We start from the raw sequence: 16,699 nt of genomic DNA on the forward strand, positions 1-16,699 counted from the left end.
CATTAAATTGATTTCATTTAGGTTTCATAAAGTTAGGTTGAATTAAAACGGAATAATATAAGTAAACATGTTTGATCCCTGTGGGGACAAAATTAAGATAATCTAGTAAATATAGTATAGTATAGATTTAATGTCATATCTGAGCTGGAAAAAGTTCAAGTTCAACACACAGTGTTGTGTTGTTGATACAACTCTTTTCATCAGGACATTTATTGCTTCTGACGGTTCAGAGTCTGACGAGGATGTAAACTGTGACTCAAGTGTTTTCTTAAAATCAGATTCAGGGGAAACATTTAAAAGCAGTAAAAAAACAAAATGCTGTCAGACTTTGTTCTTAAGTCTTAAAGAGAAACATAGCGATCAAAGCGCTCAACAGGGATTTAGTGATGTCATGCTTTTGGCAGGATAATCCCATCTATGCCACACAATGGCACCAAAATACTAGAGAGCCTCCGTCATCGACGCGTGGCCTGCTGGAGATGTGCGGTTGATATTTCTGTGTAGATCCTGATGACCAGACGCTGCTGCAGACTGTAAAGAGATTCTGGAATTACTGAAATGATTCAAGTTAGTTTGATTCATGACTATGTTTATTAAATCTCACAGTTTTTATACTGAAATTGGAAAAAATGTAACATATAAAACAAATTATTATTAATGTTTGTAACAGAAACAGTTCAGTCACATGCTTATTACCCGTCCTTTAAATGTTTAAATGTTTTATTCAACTTATACAACTAAAATCAAAACAATAATAAATCATTACTTGTGAAATAGTGACAAACCAAAGTAAGAATTTAATTAATTAATTAATAATTAAAATTAATTTCATTATCTTTTCAAAACTATTTTTATGCTGAACTTTTCTGAAAGATTTACTGTCATGTAAGTAATTAAAACTTAAATTAAATATCTTTTACATAAGTGTGGTGGGTCAAATATTTGGGAAGCTTTAAAGGTTCAGTGTGTAATCCAGAGCCAATCCTAAACTGGTCCATACGATCTCTAATGTTCATATTTTAGTTGTAGTAGTTTGGTGTATTCATTGTATTCTAATGTATTCTTCATATTGTGTGTTGCATTTCCTCCTGTGTGATGCCTGTCAGTCAGTCAGCAGGGCAACAATACGCACAAACCAACCAAACTGCAGAAACTCCGCTCAGAAAACTCCTTTCACTTTGAATGTGTCCAATAAACAAACTGTAAAACAGGAACATGTCTGTAACATCTGCAGTCAGCAGCGTCTTCTTCTCTCTGTACCGAGCAGCTGCACGGACTCACTATCACCTCTAGAGGAACACGTAGTATTGCAGCCTGGACGCAGCGCAGCTAGCTGTTAGCATGCTAACGTCAGGAGATATCTCTGACACACACGTGTTTAACGTCGACACTGTGACCTCTTCACTCTCTGATGGTGTTAGTTCATCGTTTAAATGTTTTAAGTTTAAATTCTGGCTCATTTTACACATTAAACCTTTAAAAATACATTTAAATGGAAACGTAACCAATTTTCAAACTGGAAAATCTTATGATTATCTAAATACTGTTTTTGAATATTGTCACAAAATATTTGGCACTTCAGCACAATAACAGCAGTAAACAGTGAAATTAAGTTTTTATGAAGTCCTCGAGGGGAAGTTTGTCTTTTGCACCTGCTGTGGGTCAGAGGTCGGGCTCTTGAGTGGTGCAGCGGCCCTGCAGGGTGTTGACTTCACCACATGTGTGTCTTTGCAGGAGCAAGTGTCAGAGAGCACCACCAAAACCGTCCTGGACAAGCTTCTGCCGGACACAAGCTACACCGTCACTGTGGTCCCCGTCTACGCGGAGGGAGACGGACCCAGCCTGACTGACGCTGGGAAGACGAGTGAGTATCTGGGGTCATGTGCTGTTGGCTGTTTGGTATTTAAGGTTTCATTAGAGTTATAGTGCTTCCATGAACCTTGAAAAAGCACCGGAGCCCCCAAGAAATCATTAAACCGATGTTTTCCTCTCCGAGTCTGACGAGCAGCAGCTGCTTCAGGACGGTGACGGCTCCTGGAAGGTCAATGGACACAAAGAAAGAGAAGAAGAAGGAAACAAACTGAATCTATACTGCGGGAACAAACTCAAATATTCTCTGAGATTATAAAGTATAAAAACACACGTCGGTGAGGAGCTGCAACAGGATGAGATATTGTCGGTCCTGGTGCACAACAGCTATCACCGCAGTCAGAACTGTTTTCTTCTGAAGTCACGGCATCGTCTCTCCAAAGGCCGGATGCTTCTGAAGATGTGGTGACGCTAAGATCATCACCTAAAGTATCATTTGATTGGATCCACTGCAGGCGTTTAACAGGGCTGTGGTGAGATGAGGTTGATTTGAACCTTGCAAAGTAAATGTGTGACTTTAAACTCAGAATATTATTTAGTCAACTTGTGAGTTTGTCTCAGAATATTGCTCCACTCCTCTGGGTTTGTACCTACATTGGTCTTAATGCAGCATCATATGATCAGTGGTGTCCATTGTTACTGGACATCAGGGTGAAGTGTGAAAATGTGTTTCACTAATAATTAATAAGTATTCAGCATCATCGATCTCAACACCAGCATAAAAAAGCCAGAAAACATCTTCTGACACATCTGGACAAACGGCCCCCGGACACCAGTCACCTCCGACGAGGTGTTGAGTTGCGAAGCGTTGAATCTGACTTCCTGTTTGCTGTCTCTGCTCAGAGCCGCTGGGATTTGCGAGGAACCTGCAGGTGACCGATCCCACCACCAGCACACTGAACGTCCACTGGGAGCCGGCGGAGGGAAACGTACGCGAGTACATCGTGATCTGGGTGCCCGCTGCCGGAGGAGACCAGGAAGTGGTAAGACTGCATCTTCATCATCGTTAACGTTTTAACGTGTAGCGTTGAGACACTTTCATTTGTTTTATTTGCACATATACACATATATATAAAAGACAACATTGTGCCGGAGACATCAATAGTAATACTGATGAAAACAAAGATTATATCATTCAAAATAAAAGTTCAAAAACTTAGCAGTAACATAAAATTAAAGTTTAAGACGACCACCGACCTTAAAGCTTCTTTACAGAAACTGTATTTGTACGCCAAATTTAAAATGAGAGCTTCTGGTCACTAAGATTATGTCCCAACAATTCAAGAACTTTCTTTTCTTGTCCTGGAAAAAGATTAATCTGAAGCTGAAAATGACAGAATTATGTTTTTGCTATGAAGCAGTGACATTAGCATAGCGTTAGCATATAATTAGCATTTCATTAGCATCTCATTAGCATCTCATTAGCATCTTACTACCCTCTCAAAACCCTCAACATGATGTCACTTCCAGAAATGTCGTGAAATTAGATGATTTATTTGGAAACGACTAAGTTATCTCATTTTATTGGCAGATTTTAAGGTTTATTATTAGATTAAATGGAGTTTAATGAAGTTTTGCAGCAGAAGCTTGAAGGAGTCGCTGCTGGTCCCTGGACAGTTTTTGGAAGAGACGCTTCACAAAGACAGTTGAAGCTGCACCCAAGAAGAAACTGGACCTCTTTTATTTTCTCCAACTGTGAGAGTTCCCCCAGTTCACAGTTGTTTCTTCTCTCCTCCACCAGGACCAGGTGTCCGGAACCTCCAGATCCACCGTCCTGAAGAACCTGGAGCCGAACACGGAGTACACCGTCACCGTCGTGCCCGTGTACCACGAGATGGAGGGCGTGTCCATGTCCGAAAATGGGAAGACGAGTGAGTTCAGACGAGTCTGTTGATTTGTAGCAGGAAGTGAGCTGGAGAATAAGACACAAGAAAGAAATCTTAAACTCCCGGCGACCTGATGAAGACACACAAACGTGACTTATAGGATGTTTTTAGACTAAAACATAAAACGGTTCTTGCAGGTCAAACTAATCAAACTGCTCCTCCTTCTTAGATCCTCTGGGTGGAGTGAAGAACCTGCAGGTGATTGACCCGACCATCAGCACTCTGACGGCTCGCTGGGACGCCGCCGTGGGAAACGTCCGCAGCTACAAAGTCTTTTACGCTGCCGAAGCAGGAGGAGAAGAACAAATGGTACAAACGCTTTGGTTTGACTTGTTTTTACACTTCCAGACCTCCATACACACATTCCCACCACCAACACATGATGTTGTTAACGTGCTGATGGAGGTTTTAACATTTGCCTGAACAGGAGGAGGTGTCAGGAGGCTCCACCACCACCACCCTGAGGAACCTGGAGTCCGACACCGTATACAACGTGGCTGTTGTTCCCATCTACCCGGACGTGGAGGGAATACGTCAGGCCGAGAAGGGAAAGACAAGTGAGTGATTGACGTGTGGCTGCAGCGCACTTTAGGTTCAAAGCTTCCAATGTGTGTGCGTGCGGCTCTGCGTGCAGTTTAATGAGCGCAGAAGACATGTTGAATGCAATGTTTCGGTAAGTTATTATATATTAAACTGGAATGTGAATGTTGGTGAAGCTTTGAACTACAGTTGCTTCTTCTTCTTCAATGTTCTGCACGGCAACAGTCGTATATAATTGGCAAAAAACTAAAACTTGTGTATAAACTCGATTAGAGCCAGACCCGTCCCGAACCCGGAGGGTCGGGTCGGGACCAGACACGGAATCAAAGCTCCAGAACTCTCAGAGTATTTTTAACTTGGCTCATGTTGTTCCAGACTTATGACATCTCACTTCTCTGGCAGCCATTTACTTCCACTTATTCCATAAAACAGGACTTTGAAGGATCTGACAGCGAATGTGAGTGGGCCTTTAAAGACTGTATGAAGTGTCATCTTTACCTCGTTAAAGTGATTTAACATTTCAAATCTGTAAACCGGCGGCATCAGTTGAGCTTTTCTCTCTGGTCCTCTTGTGTTGAAGTGAGTCAGGGAAACGTGGATGTTCACTCTCATGCATCACGTCTGTAAAACTGTGCAAACCTTCATCAAACAAACATCTTCCAACAGTTTGAACGTGTAAATCTTTCCCTGCTGGTGCATCTGCAGAACTCGGCTTTTATTGCAACAACACAGAACTATATCTAACTCACATTTGTCTTTTCATGCCATTGATGTTAACATGATGAAAGAACAGAGAACAGAGAATTAATGAGAAACAGCGGAGGTATTAATCTGTTACACAGTCGTCGTATCTCCATAAATATCTGTTTCCAGACAGGAGAGCACATCGTCAGACATGTTCTACGTTCTATACCTTTTATATACGAGTAAAACGTGGACACAGAGAGACAGACATGAAGAATAAATATGTCTTCTCTGTGTAGCTCCTCTGCGTTCTGAAGTTTAATAACCGAACACTTTATCTTGAGCTCTTTAAATCGAGGAGGCCCCTCCATGTAAAGCTTTCCCATAAAGCTGCAGAGCAGCAGGCTGACCTGAGCTGAACCAGGGGACTCTGATCTGTCACTGACACTGATCCCCACTGACAGCAGTAGCTACTGACATCACTAACGGTCTCTGCAGGAAACAGCATCACCGCAGTGACACAGCTTAGAGAACATCTACAGACAGGAAGTCCAGTTCTGTAAAGTAAACTCTGCATTTAATGTGCTGAAACGAGAGGACGAGGATACACACCCTGTTTATTTAGAACATTAAGACTGCGACACATCTGGACCCATCTGGATCCATCTGGATCCATCTGGATCCGCCCCTCGGCTGCAGCCTGCAGGATTAAACAAACGCTCAGGATTATTTGCAGCAGCTCCTTTTTCCTTGGAGAACTTTGTTTAAGCTTAAAGACTTTTTAATGGGGATGTTCAGACACTCCTCTGTGATTGACAACCTCCCACAACCCCGAGACATCTGGACGGTCCTGATGAGGTGAACCCCGCCCGTCCGGGGCGACCAGCGGGATAAAGCTAACAGCGATATGTGCAGCAGACTGTAAAGTGTCTCACTCTCTCCTTCAGAGCCTCTCGGGGGAGTGAAGAACCTGCAGGTGACCGATCCCACCACCATCTCTCTCCGGGTTCGCTGGGAGCCGGCCGAGGGCGACGTCAGGCAGTACCACATCATCTACGTCCCCACCGGCGGAGGAGCCGAGAGCATGGTCGGGTTCAAGTGCTTCTATTAAATAAGAAATACATCAAATGGTTTCTACAGAGAAACAGGGAGTTATGTTATTTCTTTACTTGTCTCAGATATTAATTTCCATCTGGACTTAATGAACATTTAGTAACTTTCTCCGGAGCTTTCGATTGAAGCTCAAGCTCCTCAGCAGATGAAATGTTTCTTCGCCTGCATGGACGGAGATCTGCTTCCTCTCTGACTTCTAAACTGTTTCCTCACCTGTGTTTAAGAACAAGTTCTGCTTCACCATGAACACAGCAGAGGAAAGAGTTTAGACTTTTGTTTAAAGTTAAAGTGCTCGACGTTTCCGAGACGTCGATCGAAAGGTCCAGAACTAAACGGACACTGAGGTGAAAAGTGAGCGACGAAAATTAGTCAACCTGAACTGTATTAAATGAAACGACATTAAACTGCAGAGTATTCTCAGCGTGTCACTGGAGCCCTGATCTCAACACTGACATTAAAACACTTTGAGTTAGGACTTTTTACAAACACGTCAGGCTTCATTTTGTGCCGTAAATACTTCCCAAGACATCTGATGGAGAGTTTCAGCCATAGAAACCTGAAGTCGTGACCTTGAATAAGCATCATGCAGCTTCCATGAAGAGCTGGAACCAGATCATCATATACACAAGAGTCAGACGTGTCTCCAACACATTCAAACCTTCACAGATTTCTTACTTTGTCATTTTCAGACTCAGGTTTCTGGGATGTCGACCAACACGGTGCTGAGAGACCTGAAGCCTGACACCGAGTACAGAGTGACGCTGGTGCCAGTTTACTCCGACGTGGAGGGGAAACGCTCGTCAGAGAACGGAAAGACGAGTGAGTTGAAGCTTCGCCAAAACTCCTCCTTATTACCCTGAAGCGCACAGTGCATGCAATGCTCTTATGTGTGCAGGAAAGACGTACCTCTTCTTTGCCTGAAGGTTGCTTTAATGTGATAAATAAAGCGGTGATGTGGTGTAGTGACCGCAGCAGGGACGTCTATATAGTCAAAGTCTGCTGCTGTGACACTGTTGAAGAGAGACGTTTGTTAGCTGCTGGTGTGACTGACGGTGACGTGTCTCTGCTGACAGAATCTCTGGGCGGTGTGAAGAACATGCAGGTCACTGATCCCACCACCAGCTCCCTCAAGGTGCGCTGGGAGCCGGCGGAGGGCAACGTCCGACAGTATCGCATCTTCTACGTTCCTGCAGCCGGAGGAGCCGAGGACATGGTGAGACATCAGACTCACTTCCACAGAGAGCACACGCAGCAGAGTGTCTGGGACTTTATGTTCAGGTGGTAAAGATCGTTTCTGAGGTCCGTCCAGAAGAATCAAACATGCTCCACTTCTACTCCGTCTACGGACTTTATTCTGATTACAAAGTTCCTTCAAAGTCTTAAAGTTTGGAAATACTTCATTTGAATGGTTATGTCTTCAAGGTTAGGAATGTGCTCCAATATAGTCCTTGAACAAGTGTAAAACAAGTTTGATTGCTGTCGGTACAAAAGGAACTCTGAGCACTTTATCTTTGGAATTTCATTTATAATAATAATTTTGATTTGGAAATGTTTGTTTTAAGTGCCTTGAAAGTGCTTGAATTTTCACTTTGCACAGATGTTCTCTTGTTTCTGTGAGTTATGAATGAAAACAGAGTTTTTATTCTCACCTCCAGTAAACCTGTGATCGTGTCTGCTGAGCCGCATATTAACTGTGTGTGTGTGTGTGTCTGTGTGTGTGTGTGTGTGTGTGTGTGTGTGTGTGTGTGTGTGTGTGAGCAGGAGCAGGTGTCAGGTGGCACCACCAGCACCTTCCTGAGGAACCTGCTGTCAGACACTCGCTACACGGTGACTGTGGTCCCAGTTTACCCCGAGGGAGACGGGCTGCGGCAGTCTGACGATGGAAAGACACGTAAGTCCTCGACTCCCCTTGGCGAGCAGGACAACGTTCACCCTGCAGCAGCTCTGCTTCACATCGTGGCTGAAGCGTGATTAGGAATGGAAGACTCCCTCGAAATCCAAAACGTTCTGGACGCCTTTTTTAAATAAGAAAATGAGAGTTTTTATTCCTGCTGTAAAGATGTCAGGACTTCACATTAAGAATTCCTTCGTGCTCATAAAACATTACACAAGCATCATAAAACTCCTGGGGGTGAAACTGGGCGGACTGGACACATTGAGACGGACATGAAGGAACATTAAAGAGCTCTTAAAGCAACAGGCGCTCTGATTAAACAAACACCTGCTTTTACAAATACAAGTTCTTGAAAGTATAAAACAATAATTCACACCGAACGTTCTGAAGTTTTCTCTCGTAAAAAGCAAAACACTTTAAAGCGGGACATAAATAACACAGCTAATTCCACTTCCTGTCTGTCAGTCACAGCTTCCTGTCATCTTCGTGACTTCATTTCTTCTGTGGCAGTGAAATACAAACGTTAGAAACGTGTCCTGTGATTTGAACTTGATTTACACTGTGGACGGAAAACATCTGCTTTGTAAATGTCCAGGATGTTATATGATGCACACTTTGTTCAAGAAAGTGTCTTTTGAATGTACATCTGAGCCAATACAGGATGTGACTCATACTATAAATGTAGTGGAGGTACAGTGCCAGCTTTATCAGTTTCAACACGATTGTTTACGTTCATTTTCACTCATATTGGTTTTCTGAGTTTTCTGCTGAGCTTCTCTTTTAACCACCTCCCTCCTGCGGTGAGCTGGAGGTCAAAGGTCACCGTTTTACTGAGCAGCTGCCCGTGGCTGAAGAGAAACAGAGCAGTTAATACTTTACTGAAATAAATGTTTAAAGTTTCTGCACTAATGCGTCCACAGTAAATGTTGAGTGCTTTCCTGAACTCGCTGTTGTTCTGCGAAGTGTGAGGGCAGAAACATCTTTATAGACAAAGCGTCTCTCCCAGGTGAGCCTTCAGTGGAAAAACTACTGTAATGTGCAGAAGGAGCCAGCACTCCTAAATCACAAAAAGCCTTGAAAACCTCAGGATGAGTCGATGGAAACCAAAAGAAATCTGAAGAGATTCAAAGTGATTGATAGCAGAAAGTGAAGCGGAGATAATGTGGAACTTTTAAGCTTCTGTTGGTAACTGAAGAGTCTGGACGGAGAAGCGTTCTGTGTTTTGGAGAACCGTCGAGTCGTCTGGGTGGTTTGAAGGCTCGTTGTGTGTGTTGGTCTGATTCCATGCCCAGTCAGCAGAAATGCATTCTGGGTTTTTTTTTCTAATTGGGAAGCTGCGAGTTGATGTGCTGTGATTCCACAGATGGCTCCAGCAGGCAACCATCAGCCCGAATATTTCTCTTCTTGTCAGAATCATTCGGCGGCTTTATTGACGAGTCACATGGAATGTAACATGATGCTCTTTGTTTGTCCGTTGTGAGGACATTTGTGGACAATTAGATTTGTTGGGAGTTTTGATTGCGACATAATTCGGGCTCAGAGCTGCAGTTTTCCTTTACTGTCATACTGAGATGTGAGAAAACCACAGTGGCCGATGGAGGATAACTTTAAAGACATGAAAACAGTTTTTGATCTATTGAAGCTTCCAACTCACAAATTTATTACTCAAGTTGGTCTCGTGTGGGAGTCTGTTTCCCATTAGAATAGTTACCTGCGTGGTTTGGGTTAGTTATGCATAGTTCAAATCAAATCTAATTTATTTATATAGCCCAGTATCATTACACGACTTTCGCCAGATATCTATCAGGCTGAATATCGGGAGAGAGCATGTGGAACCTGGAGAGGGACTTACTGTTTGTGTTGCAGTTTCAACACGGACCACAGTTGTTGTTGCACCAGATGGAAACTTTGAATAGTAGAGATGAACATAAACAAGCACGACAACAAGGTTCCACGGATTGCTTGATAAAGAACCCTGCCATGCACATGGTGTTACACATTTCAAGTATTTTCTTGATAAGTCGTAGTTTGGAGAGTTTAAAGTCGTACAGTGGGATCCTGGCTTCAGCCATCGCAGATATATCTGCTTGAGGTTAAGTTTGTCGACTCCACGCTTTACTCACAAAAGCTTTTCGCCTGCTTTGCCTTAATCAGGTGTCGGATTCTAATCAGGTGTCGGATTCTGTTTCTGGTTCCTCATCAATGATTGGTGTTTAAAGCGAGTGTCGCTGTGCTCACACACCAAAGATGCGTTATTTGAAAGCGGTGCTGCTTTGGGTTTGAAGGTCCATCACTGCTCGTGCACATCATCAGTTATTTGTTGTACATGTATGCAGAATGCAGAGAGGACACTTCAGTAGAAATTGTTCAGCGTCTGTTGGCAGACAGTCCATCAATGAATATGAGCCTCTGTGGGATGTTAATGATCTTTTATTAGCAGTAACTCCAGTCTGACTGTTTCCGTCTCAGGACAAATTTGTCACATTTTGTCTGGATGACAAAAAGTGTTTTAGTCCAAAATTTGGAGGAAAGAAATGGTGCAAACTGCTATAAAACGATTAATAACACAACATTAGATGGAGATTACATAATCCCTCTGGAGGATAGAAGGCAATTTTGTACTTGGATAATAGAAGTAAAACATTTTGACAGACTGTCCTCAGTATTTTAAAGGTATTAAATGACGAGCGGTTATACAACATTAGGGAACTGGTTTTCTCTCATTGAGGAGGAGGCTCCGTTTAAATCTACCTTCTGCATCTAGTTCTGTTTTATTGGGTAAATCTCCAAATACCAGGGGATATGCACATCTGGTTTGGTTTAAAAGGGAAGTTAAAGGCTTTTGCATAAACCCAAAACTGTGCTACTTCTCTCTACCCGTTCTCTACATAGACACTATAAAATGACTTCTGCTGCACTCAGCAGTCGAGTTCAACCTCAAGTCTGCCGCTGATGCTGAGCGTCTTCCTGCAAACACAAGTTATTCTTCCATTAAACGACTTGTTCTTGATGAAAGCCAGAAGAATTGGAAATCAGTTTTATATCTAAGCTTTAACCGAACACAGACAGTCACAGATGTATTCTCTTAATGAACTCCAGAGTTCACAGGGGTTTCAACCTTTCGTAAACAGTTTGAAGAATTTGATTTTAAATTGGTTCTGCTGCTTTTTAAAAATGCAAAACCTAAACAGACAGTCTAATCCTTGGCTTGACATTCTCTCCATTTCTGTTTAGCACTTTACTTACTAACAGTGACATTCTCAGGAATGTATTCGCTTGTGTTTGTAAATCGGCCTCAGCTTTTTCTGGGTCCTAAAATGGGACTCAGTTGGAACAAACCTTCGTTTTGATGCTCGGTTGCTAAGTGAAGAAAGTCAACACTTCCCCCCCTTCCTCACTTTACTTTCTCTTAACCTTTGTGACCCCGCAGTCCCACGCACGCCACCCAAGAACATCCAGGTGTACAACCCCACCCCCAACAGCCTGAACGTGCGCTGGGAGCCTGCCTCAGGCCAGGTTCAGCAGTACCGGGTGGCGTATTCCTCGCTGAGCGGAACCAGACAAACCGAGTCGGTGAGTAACTCTGCAGGCTGTTAAATCACAAACTGTCATTTGCTTCAGAATTTGCCTCAAAGGCAAGAAGATGTGGTTCCTCGAGACGACTGTCTCAGCATCACAGCTACAAATGTAAAGACAAGAAATAACAGATTAGATTTTTTTCATTGCAAAAGCTGCAGGTCAACTCGTGTTGCTTGTGATTGAAATGCTTGAGATAAGTTAAATGATGTTGGAGAAAAGAGAAGTTATCTCATTCAGCAGAACATAATGAAAATGTCCCAGAGCCCAAGGTGACATCTTCAGACGGCTTATTGTATTTGATTAATATTCCAAAACCAAAAGATATTTACAGTGAGAGAACATCTTCCAAATGAGATGGATTTTAGAAACTGATGAAGCCTCATCACGTGCAGGTGTGAGTACTCTGGGTTTTTGGCAAAAGGTACATGAAAAACACGAAGTTTAGGACCTGGACTTGACTCGGAGCTTTTGACTCAGGCCTTGACTTGGGACTTGTTGGACATGACCCGAGACTTAATTTAAGACTAGTAAATCTTGATTTGGGATTGTTTGGGCTTAACTTGGTTCTTGACTTTGACTTGGTTCTTGACTTGGTTCTTGACTTGAGGCTTCATGGTCTTGATTTTGTTCTTCACTTGGAACTTGGTGGTTTTGACTTGGCTCTTGACTTTGTAACTCTTGACTTGGGACTTGACTTTTCACACTGTCCAGCTATAAACAGTGTTTGCATTACACAGTGTCACTGAACTCATCACATAAGGTTGCATCTGCTTCGGTTGTCTTAAAGTTTAAATAAAGTTTTATCCTTCTCTTCTCATCCGATTCGGTCTATTTCATGGAAACAACAGTTTGTCCATTTTGGCCGTTCCGATTATTATGTTTCACTAAGTGTTGGCGTTGATGTTGCACAGATGTTCGAGCAGCAGTTATTATGCTGCTGCTCTTAAATATGGAAATCATGACTTTTCAGCTTTTTTTAATTTCTCCATCATCATTAATTTCATGCACCAGTGAAAATATCTGGATCGCAGGGAGACAAACGAGGACTGGATTTGATGTGACCTGGAGTTTGGAAATAGTGCACGCCGTACACATGTGTGACATCAGGAAGCTTCTATGGTCAACCTTGTTGTGTCCGTAAAGCTGTAATCTAATCTGGCTGTTCTGAAGATTAGGATCTGCTTTGATGATGCTGTGAAGCTCATATCACTAAACACGTCATCCTCCCCCACAGGCACCACACTTGAGAGGTTTATTGTTCCTTGTCGTCACCACTTCCTCCATCTATTTTCACTTCTGTTGTATTTTATTCTAATTAACTTTGATGCTGTTTGGGTCTGAGAGCAAGTTGCTTGGCGAAGACACAGAGAAGACACGACGATGATCTCAGAAATACAAAGGTTCAGCAACTGATGACTAATGCAGTTTAATTGAGCTCAAACTGGCCTCATTTTACATTACAGATGTAGAAGCTGGATATTAATCATGAGAGAAACCGATCTTCTCTACACTGTATAATATTTCTAAGAGACGTTGCTGCTTGGTATCGTTGGTTGAGTTAAACCTAACTCAACCACGTGTGATAGTTGACCATGTAATAAAACAAACATGGGCATTAATGCGCTGCTCCAACAGAATCCAATCTCCCGCTTTCAGGCTTTATTCCAGATGTTGGCTGCACAGATTTGCTCCCTTTCAAACACAGGAACATTAGGGAGGTCCAACACTGGTGATCAGCTCTGTCGGAGTTCTAGTTCATCCCAAGATGTTGGAGGTCAAGTTATTCCTCACCAAACTGGGAAAAGCATTTCTTTATAGAGCTGGTTTTGTGCTCAGGACACCGGAGACACATTAGACCTACAATTAGAACTGAACATTTGGAAAAAGTACCTACATGTTGGTGTACTATGCAACACTATAATGTACATTATTCTGGGTTATTGTTTTAATTAATTTGACTCAAATATCAATCTAACCAAACTGGGTGCAGATTCTTCTTTATCAGGGGGTAGAACAGTAAGGCCTCTGTCGTTATAATGCACAAAGTAAATGTAGAAAACAAACTAGCTAGAAGCAACGTTTCCATTGCCAGAGCCACATTCCTCAATCTCTCCCCATTTCCAAATGACACAAGGAACGGGGGTGTAAAATGCAAATGAATCCGTGTCAGATGGAAGGAGCCACGTTAGTACAACCAGAGGGATTGTGACCACCGAAAAGAGGTCAGCTAGGCTAATTAGCTAACCTTAGCATTGTTAGATCACATGTTCAGGTTCCAGTAAAACACACAAGGCTTTTAATACAAATCATCTTTTCACGAATGTTATGCTGCCAAATGAGATTGTATCAGTCAAGTACACAATGTGCCCAATGTTCGATTGGTTTACTTAAGTTGTGAGACCACTGTTGCTATGCATCCACCAAATGACATGAACATCTGGCCGTAGTTTTACTGTAATCCTGCTGACAGACAGACATAACGTAACTATCATGTATAATGAATAAGGAAAAGGTACACAACAAAAGTCATCAGTGAAAATACTTATTGTCTTGATGAGCTCTAGCTGAACTTGAAGCTTTTAGACAGAATGTACTTACGTAGTGGTGAATACCATCTCAGTCTCTTTAACACAGTGAACACAATACCTCTTAAAACCCATTAATTACCCAGAAGAACTGGGACTCTTTGGCTCAACGAGTGAGCTACGTCTCAGCCCTCGAGATCAGCTCTGCCTTCAGGAAGTGACCAAACGACTGCACCTCCAGTCTAACGCAATTCATTATGTTTTAAAAGGACAGCGGCCAATCCATCGGCCTCATGTGTAGATTGGCCCGGAGGGATTGTATCCCAGGCATATGTGCTTCCAGTTGTCGGATCTCAACCACATCATCACAGAGGAACCCGGTTCCACGGTCCGAGGGGCCAGAAGCTTTGGGTCCAAAACCCTTTGAGATATTTGCTTTAACCAAAACAAAAGCTCTCCATGAGGGTGGACTGGAGTTCAACGGGCAGATATATTTCCCATGATGTAACTCTGATTTCATGGTCCACTAACAGGGATAAATGGCGTGATAATCCCAGTGACAAGTGACGGTCTGCAGTCATCCTTGTTGTTAGAAAACACGGCGAGCTACGTGTCTGAACCTGATCTGAGCCGCTGACAGACCCCCGCGCTCTCTAGCCGCCTCCCAGCAGAAAGTGTTTATCCGTCAGTCCACTCACTGAATGAAGGATTTGTTTGGCATTTAACCTCCCAGGCCTTTGTTAGTGTTTGGCAGCAGAATGCTTGTGAGATGAGCAGTGAGGTCATTATGTACATTACCTCTGCCAGATCTTTATGTAATGCATGAAGAGGCTCCTCGATGTGTCACCATGATGATGTCTTTATATTATTTTGACGCGTGGGTTTCTTCTCCACAAAGGTCCTGGTTTCTGGAAATCTTAACAACGCCTTCCTGGACAACCTGATCCCTGATACTCCGTATTCTGTCAATGTGTCGGCTCTGTACGCCGACGGAGAGGGATCACCTATCAAGGGCAACGGCAAAACACGTAAGTCCAATCTCACACGCTGACACTGTGTACAACAAAGTGACCGATTCATGCTGCTTCTTGTTTACATCGACATGGAGTCATATGCAGATGTGTCAGAGTCTAAACTTCTAGAAGTGTTCAGATAATCACACAGCTTCTCTAAACACATCTCATCATGAGGGGCATTAATCAAGGTGCTGCTTCAAAACTATCATTTACATTTGGTGGTTTGTCATCTAACAAACAACTGCAACAAAGAACAAGCAGGACCACAAAGCCTGCTTTCCAAAATCCCCCACTACTCACTATGAAGTCCAATATATAGTTAGTTATTATACTCTGTATATCTATATCTATCTATCTCATCTTGTTGTATTTAAAGGGAGAGCCACTGGTTCCCCTTGAAATTGTCTTGCTAACATTATGCACCATTATTTTTGGTAAAAAGAATGACCCTTTTGCACTGGTGGTCCAGCTAATGTGTTTAGATTTTCTTTAAAGAGACCTTTTCTTGAACTTTGAACTTTGCATATCTCAGATTCATAATATCCGATGTGTTTGTGCTGCAGTGCCGCGTGGCGGTCCCAGGAACATGCGCGTGTATGACGCCACCACCAGCACCCTCACCCTCGGCTGGGACCACGCAGAGGGTCCCGTGAGGCAGTACAGGATCGCTTACGCTCCCATGACCGGAGACCCCATCACAGAGTTCGTAAGTACACTTCAGAAATTCTCCAATCACAAGGGTCTGTGACGTAACTGTGAGGCGTGTGAACCCTTTCTGAACAAGTGTTCGTGGTGGTTCAAGGATGCTCATGACATGAACCTGTACACAGCAGCTCAGCACAGTAAGTCTCCTCTGGTCCATTCTGTCAGCAATTTGTTGTTTCAGTTTGAAGGTTTCCAATGCATCTATTAGTGAAGTGACCTCGTATGCGTTCTGACAACCTTTTCTTTACAAGGTATTAGTCCGGCTCAGGCTGCATTGGACTGTCAAGAAAAGCTGGTTTTAACCTTTTAAACCAATCCAAAGCAAACTTTAAAGGCTCGGTTGAGGTTAGCGGGTGAAGGCTAGATTCACTCTTGTTTTGGAACAAGCTTTGTCCACTCAGCTCTGTATCTGCCATCTTTATAACTTCCTCTTGGATGCGTGCTTACTGTCTGGCACCTGGTCGCTATTTTTTGGTTTGACGCCCAGAAACGTCCCAAACACAATAAAATGTAAAGAAAAGAGAAGGTGGTGTAGGATCTCTGCAGACACACAGACACACGGTTATAGTCGGTCACACGTTTGTGTTTTTGTTCGAGGTTCTACATTGTGTTTTAGGGAAATCCTACACTGTGCATTTAAAGACAGACATTTAACAATAATGAGAAATTAATTTGAGGTAATGGTGTTTTTTATTTTGGATAAATGCTTTGGATAAACTCTTGATGCTCTCCCCTTCGCCATGATGTTCCACGCAAACTATGCAGTGAAGTCACACGTCAGGACTCTTTGGCTGGTTTGGGTTATAAATCAGCGATTAGTGAGACTAATTACAGGCTCTGTTAAACAAACAGCACAGTTTGGGCCGTAATAACGCTAATAGTCCTAAA

General features: G+C 42.8%; 1 protein-coding gene across 1 annotated transcript in view; it reads left to right on the forward strand.

The window, feature by feature from the left end:
• Positions 1-16,699, forward strand: part of col12a1b (collagen, type XII, alpha 1b) — a 111,883-nt gene that overhangs the window by 60,925 nt on the left and 34,259 nt on the right. The window contains 12 exon segments of the mRNA XM_029425245.1: positions 1,735-1,864; positions 2,713-2,852; positions 3,611-3,740; positions 3,925-4,064; positions 4,183-4,312; positions 5,927-6,066; positions 6,782-6,911; positions 7,166-7,305; positions 7,854-7,983; positions 11,417-11,559; positions 14,989-15,118; positions 15,670-15,812. Of these exon segments, the coding sequence (XP_029281105.1) occupies positions 1,735-1,864; positions 2,713-2,852; positions 3,611-3,740; positions 3,925-4,064; positions 4,183-4,312; positions 5,927-6,066; positions 6,782-6,911; positions 7,166-7,305; positions 7,854-7,983; positions 11,417-11,559; positions 14,989-15,118; positions 15,670-15,812 (1,626 nt within the window).

This window comes from Cottoperca gobio, chromosome 24 (assembly GCF_900634415.1).
Source record: "Cottoperca gobio chromosome 24, fCotGob3.1, whole genome shotgun sequence".
NCBI classification, from domain to species: Eukaryota; Metazoa; Chordata; class Actinopteri; order Perciformes; family Bovichtidae; genus Cottoperca; species Cottoperca gobio.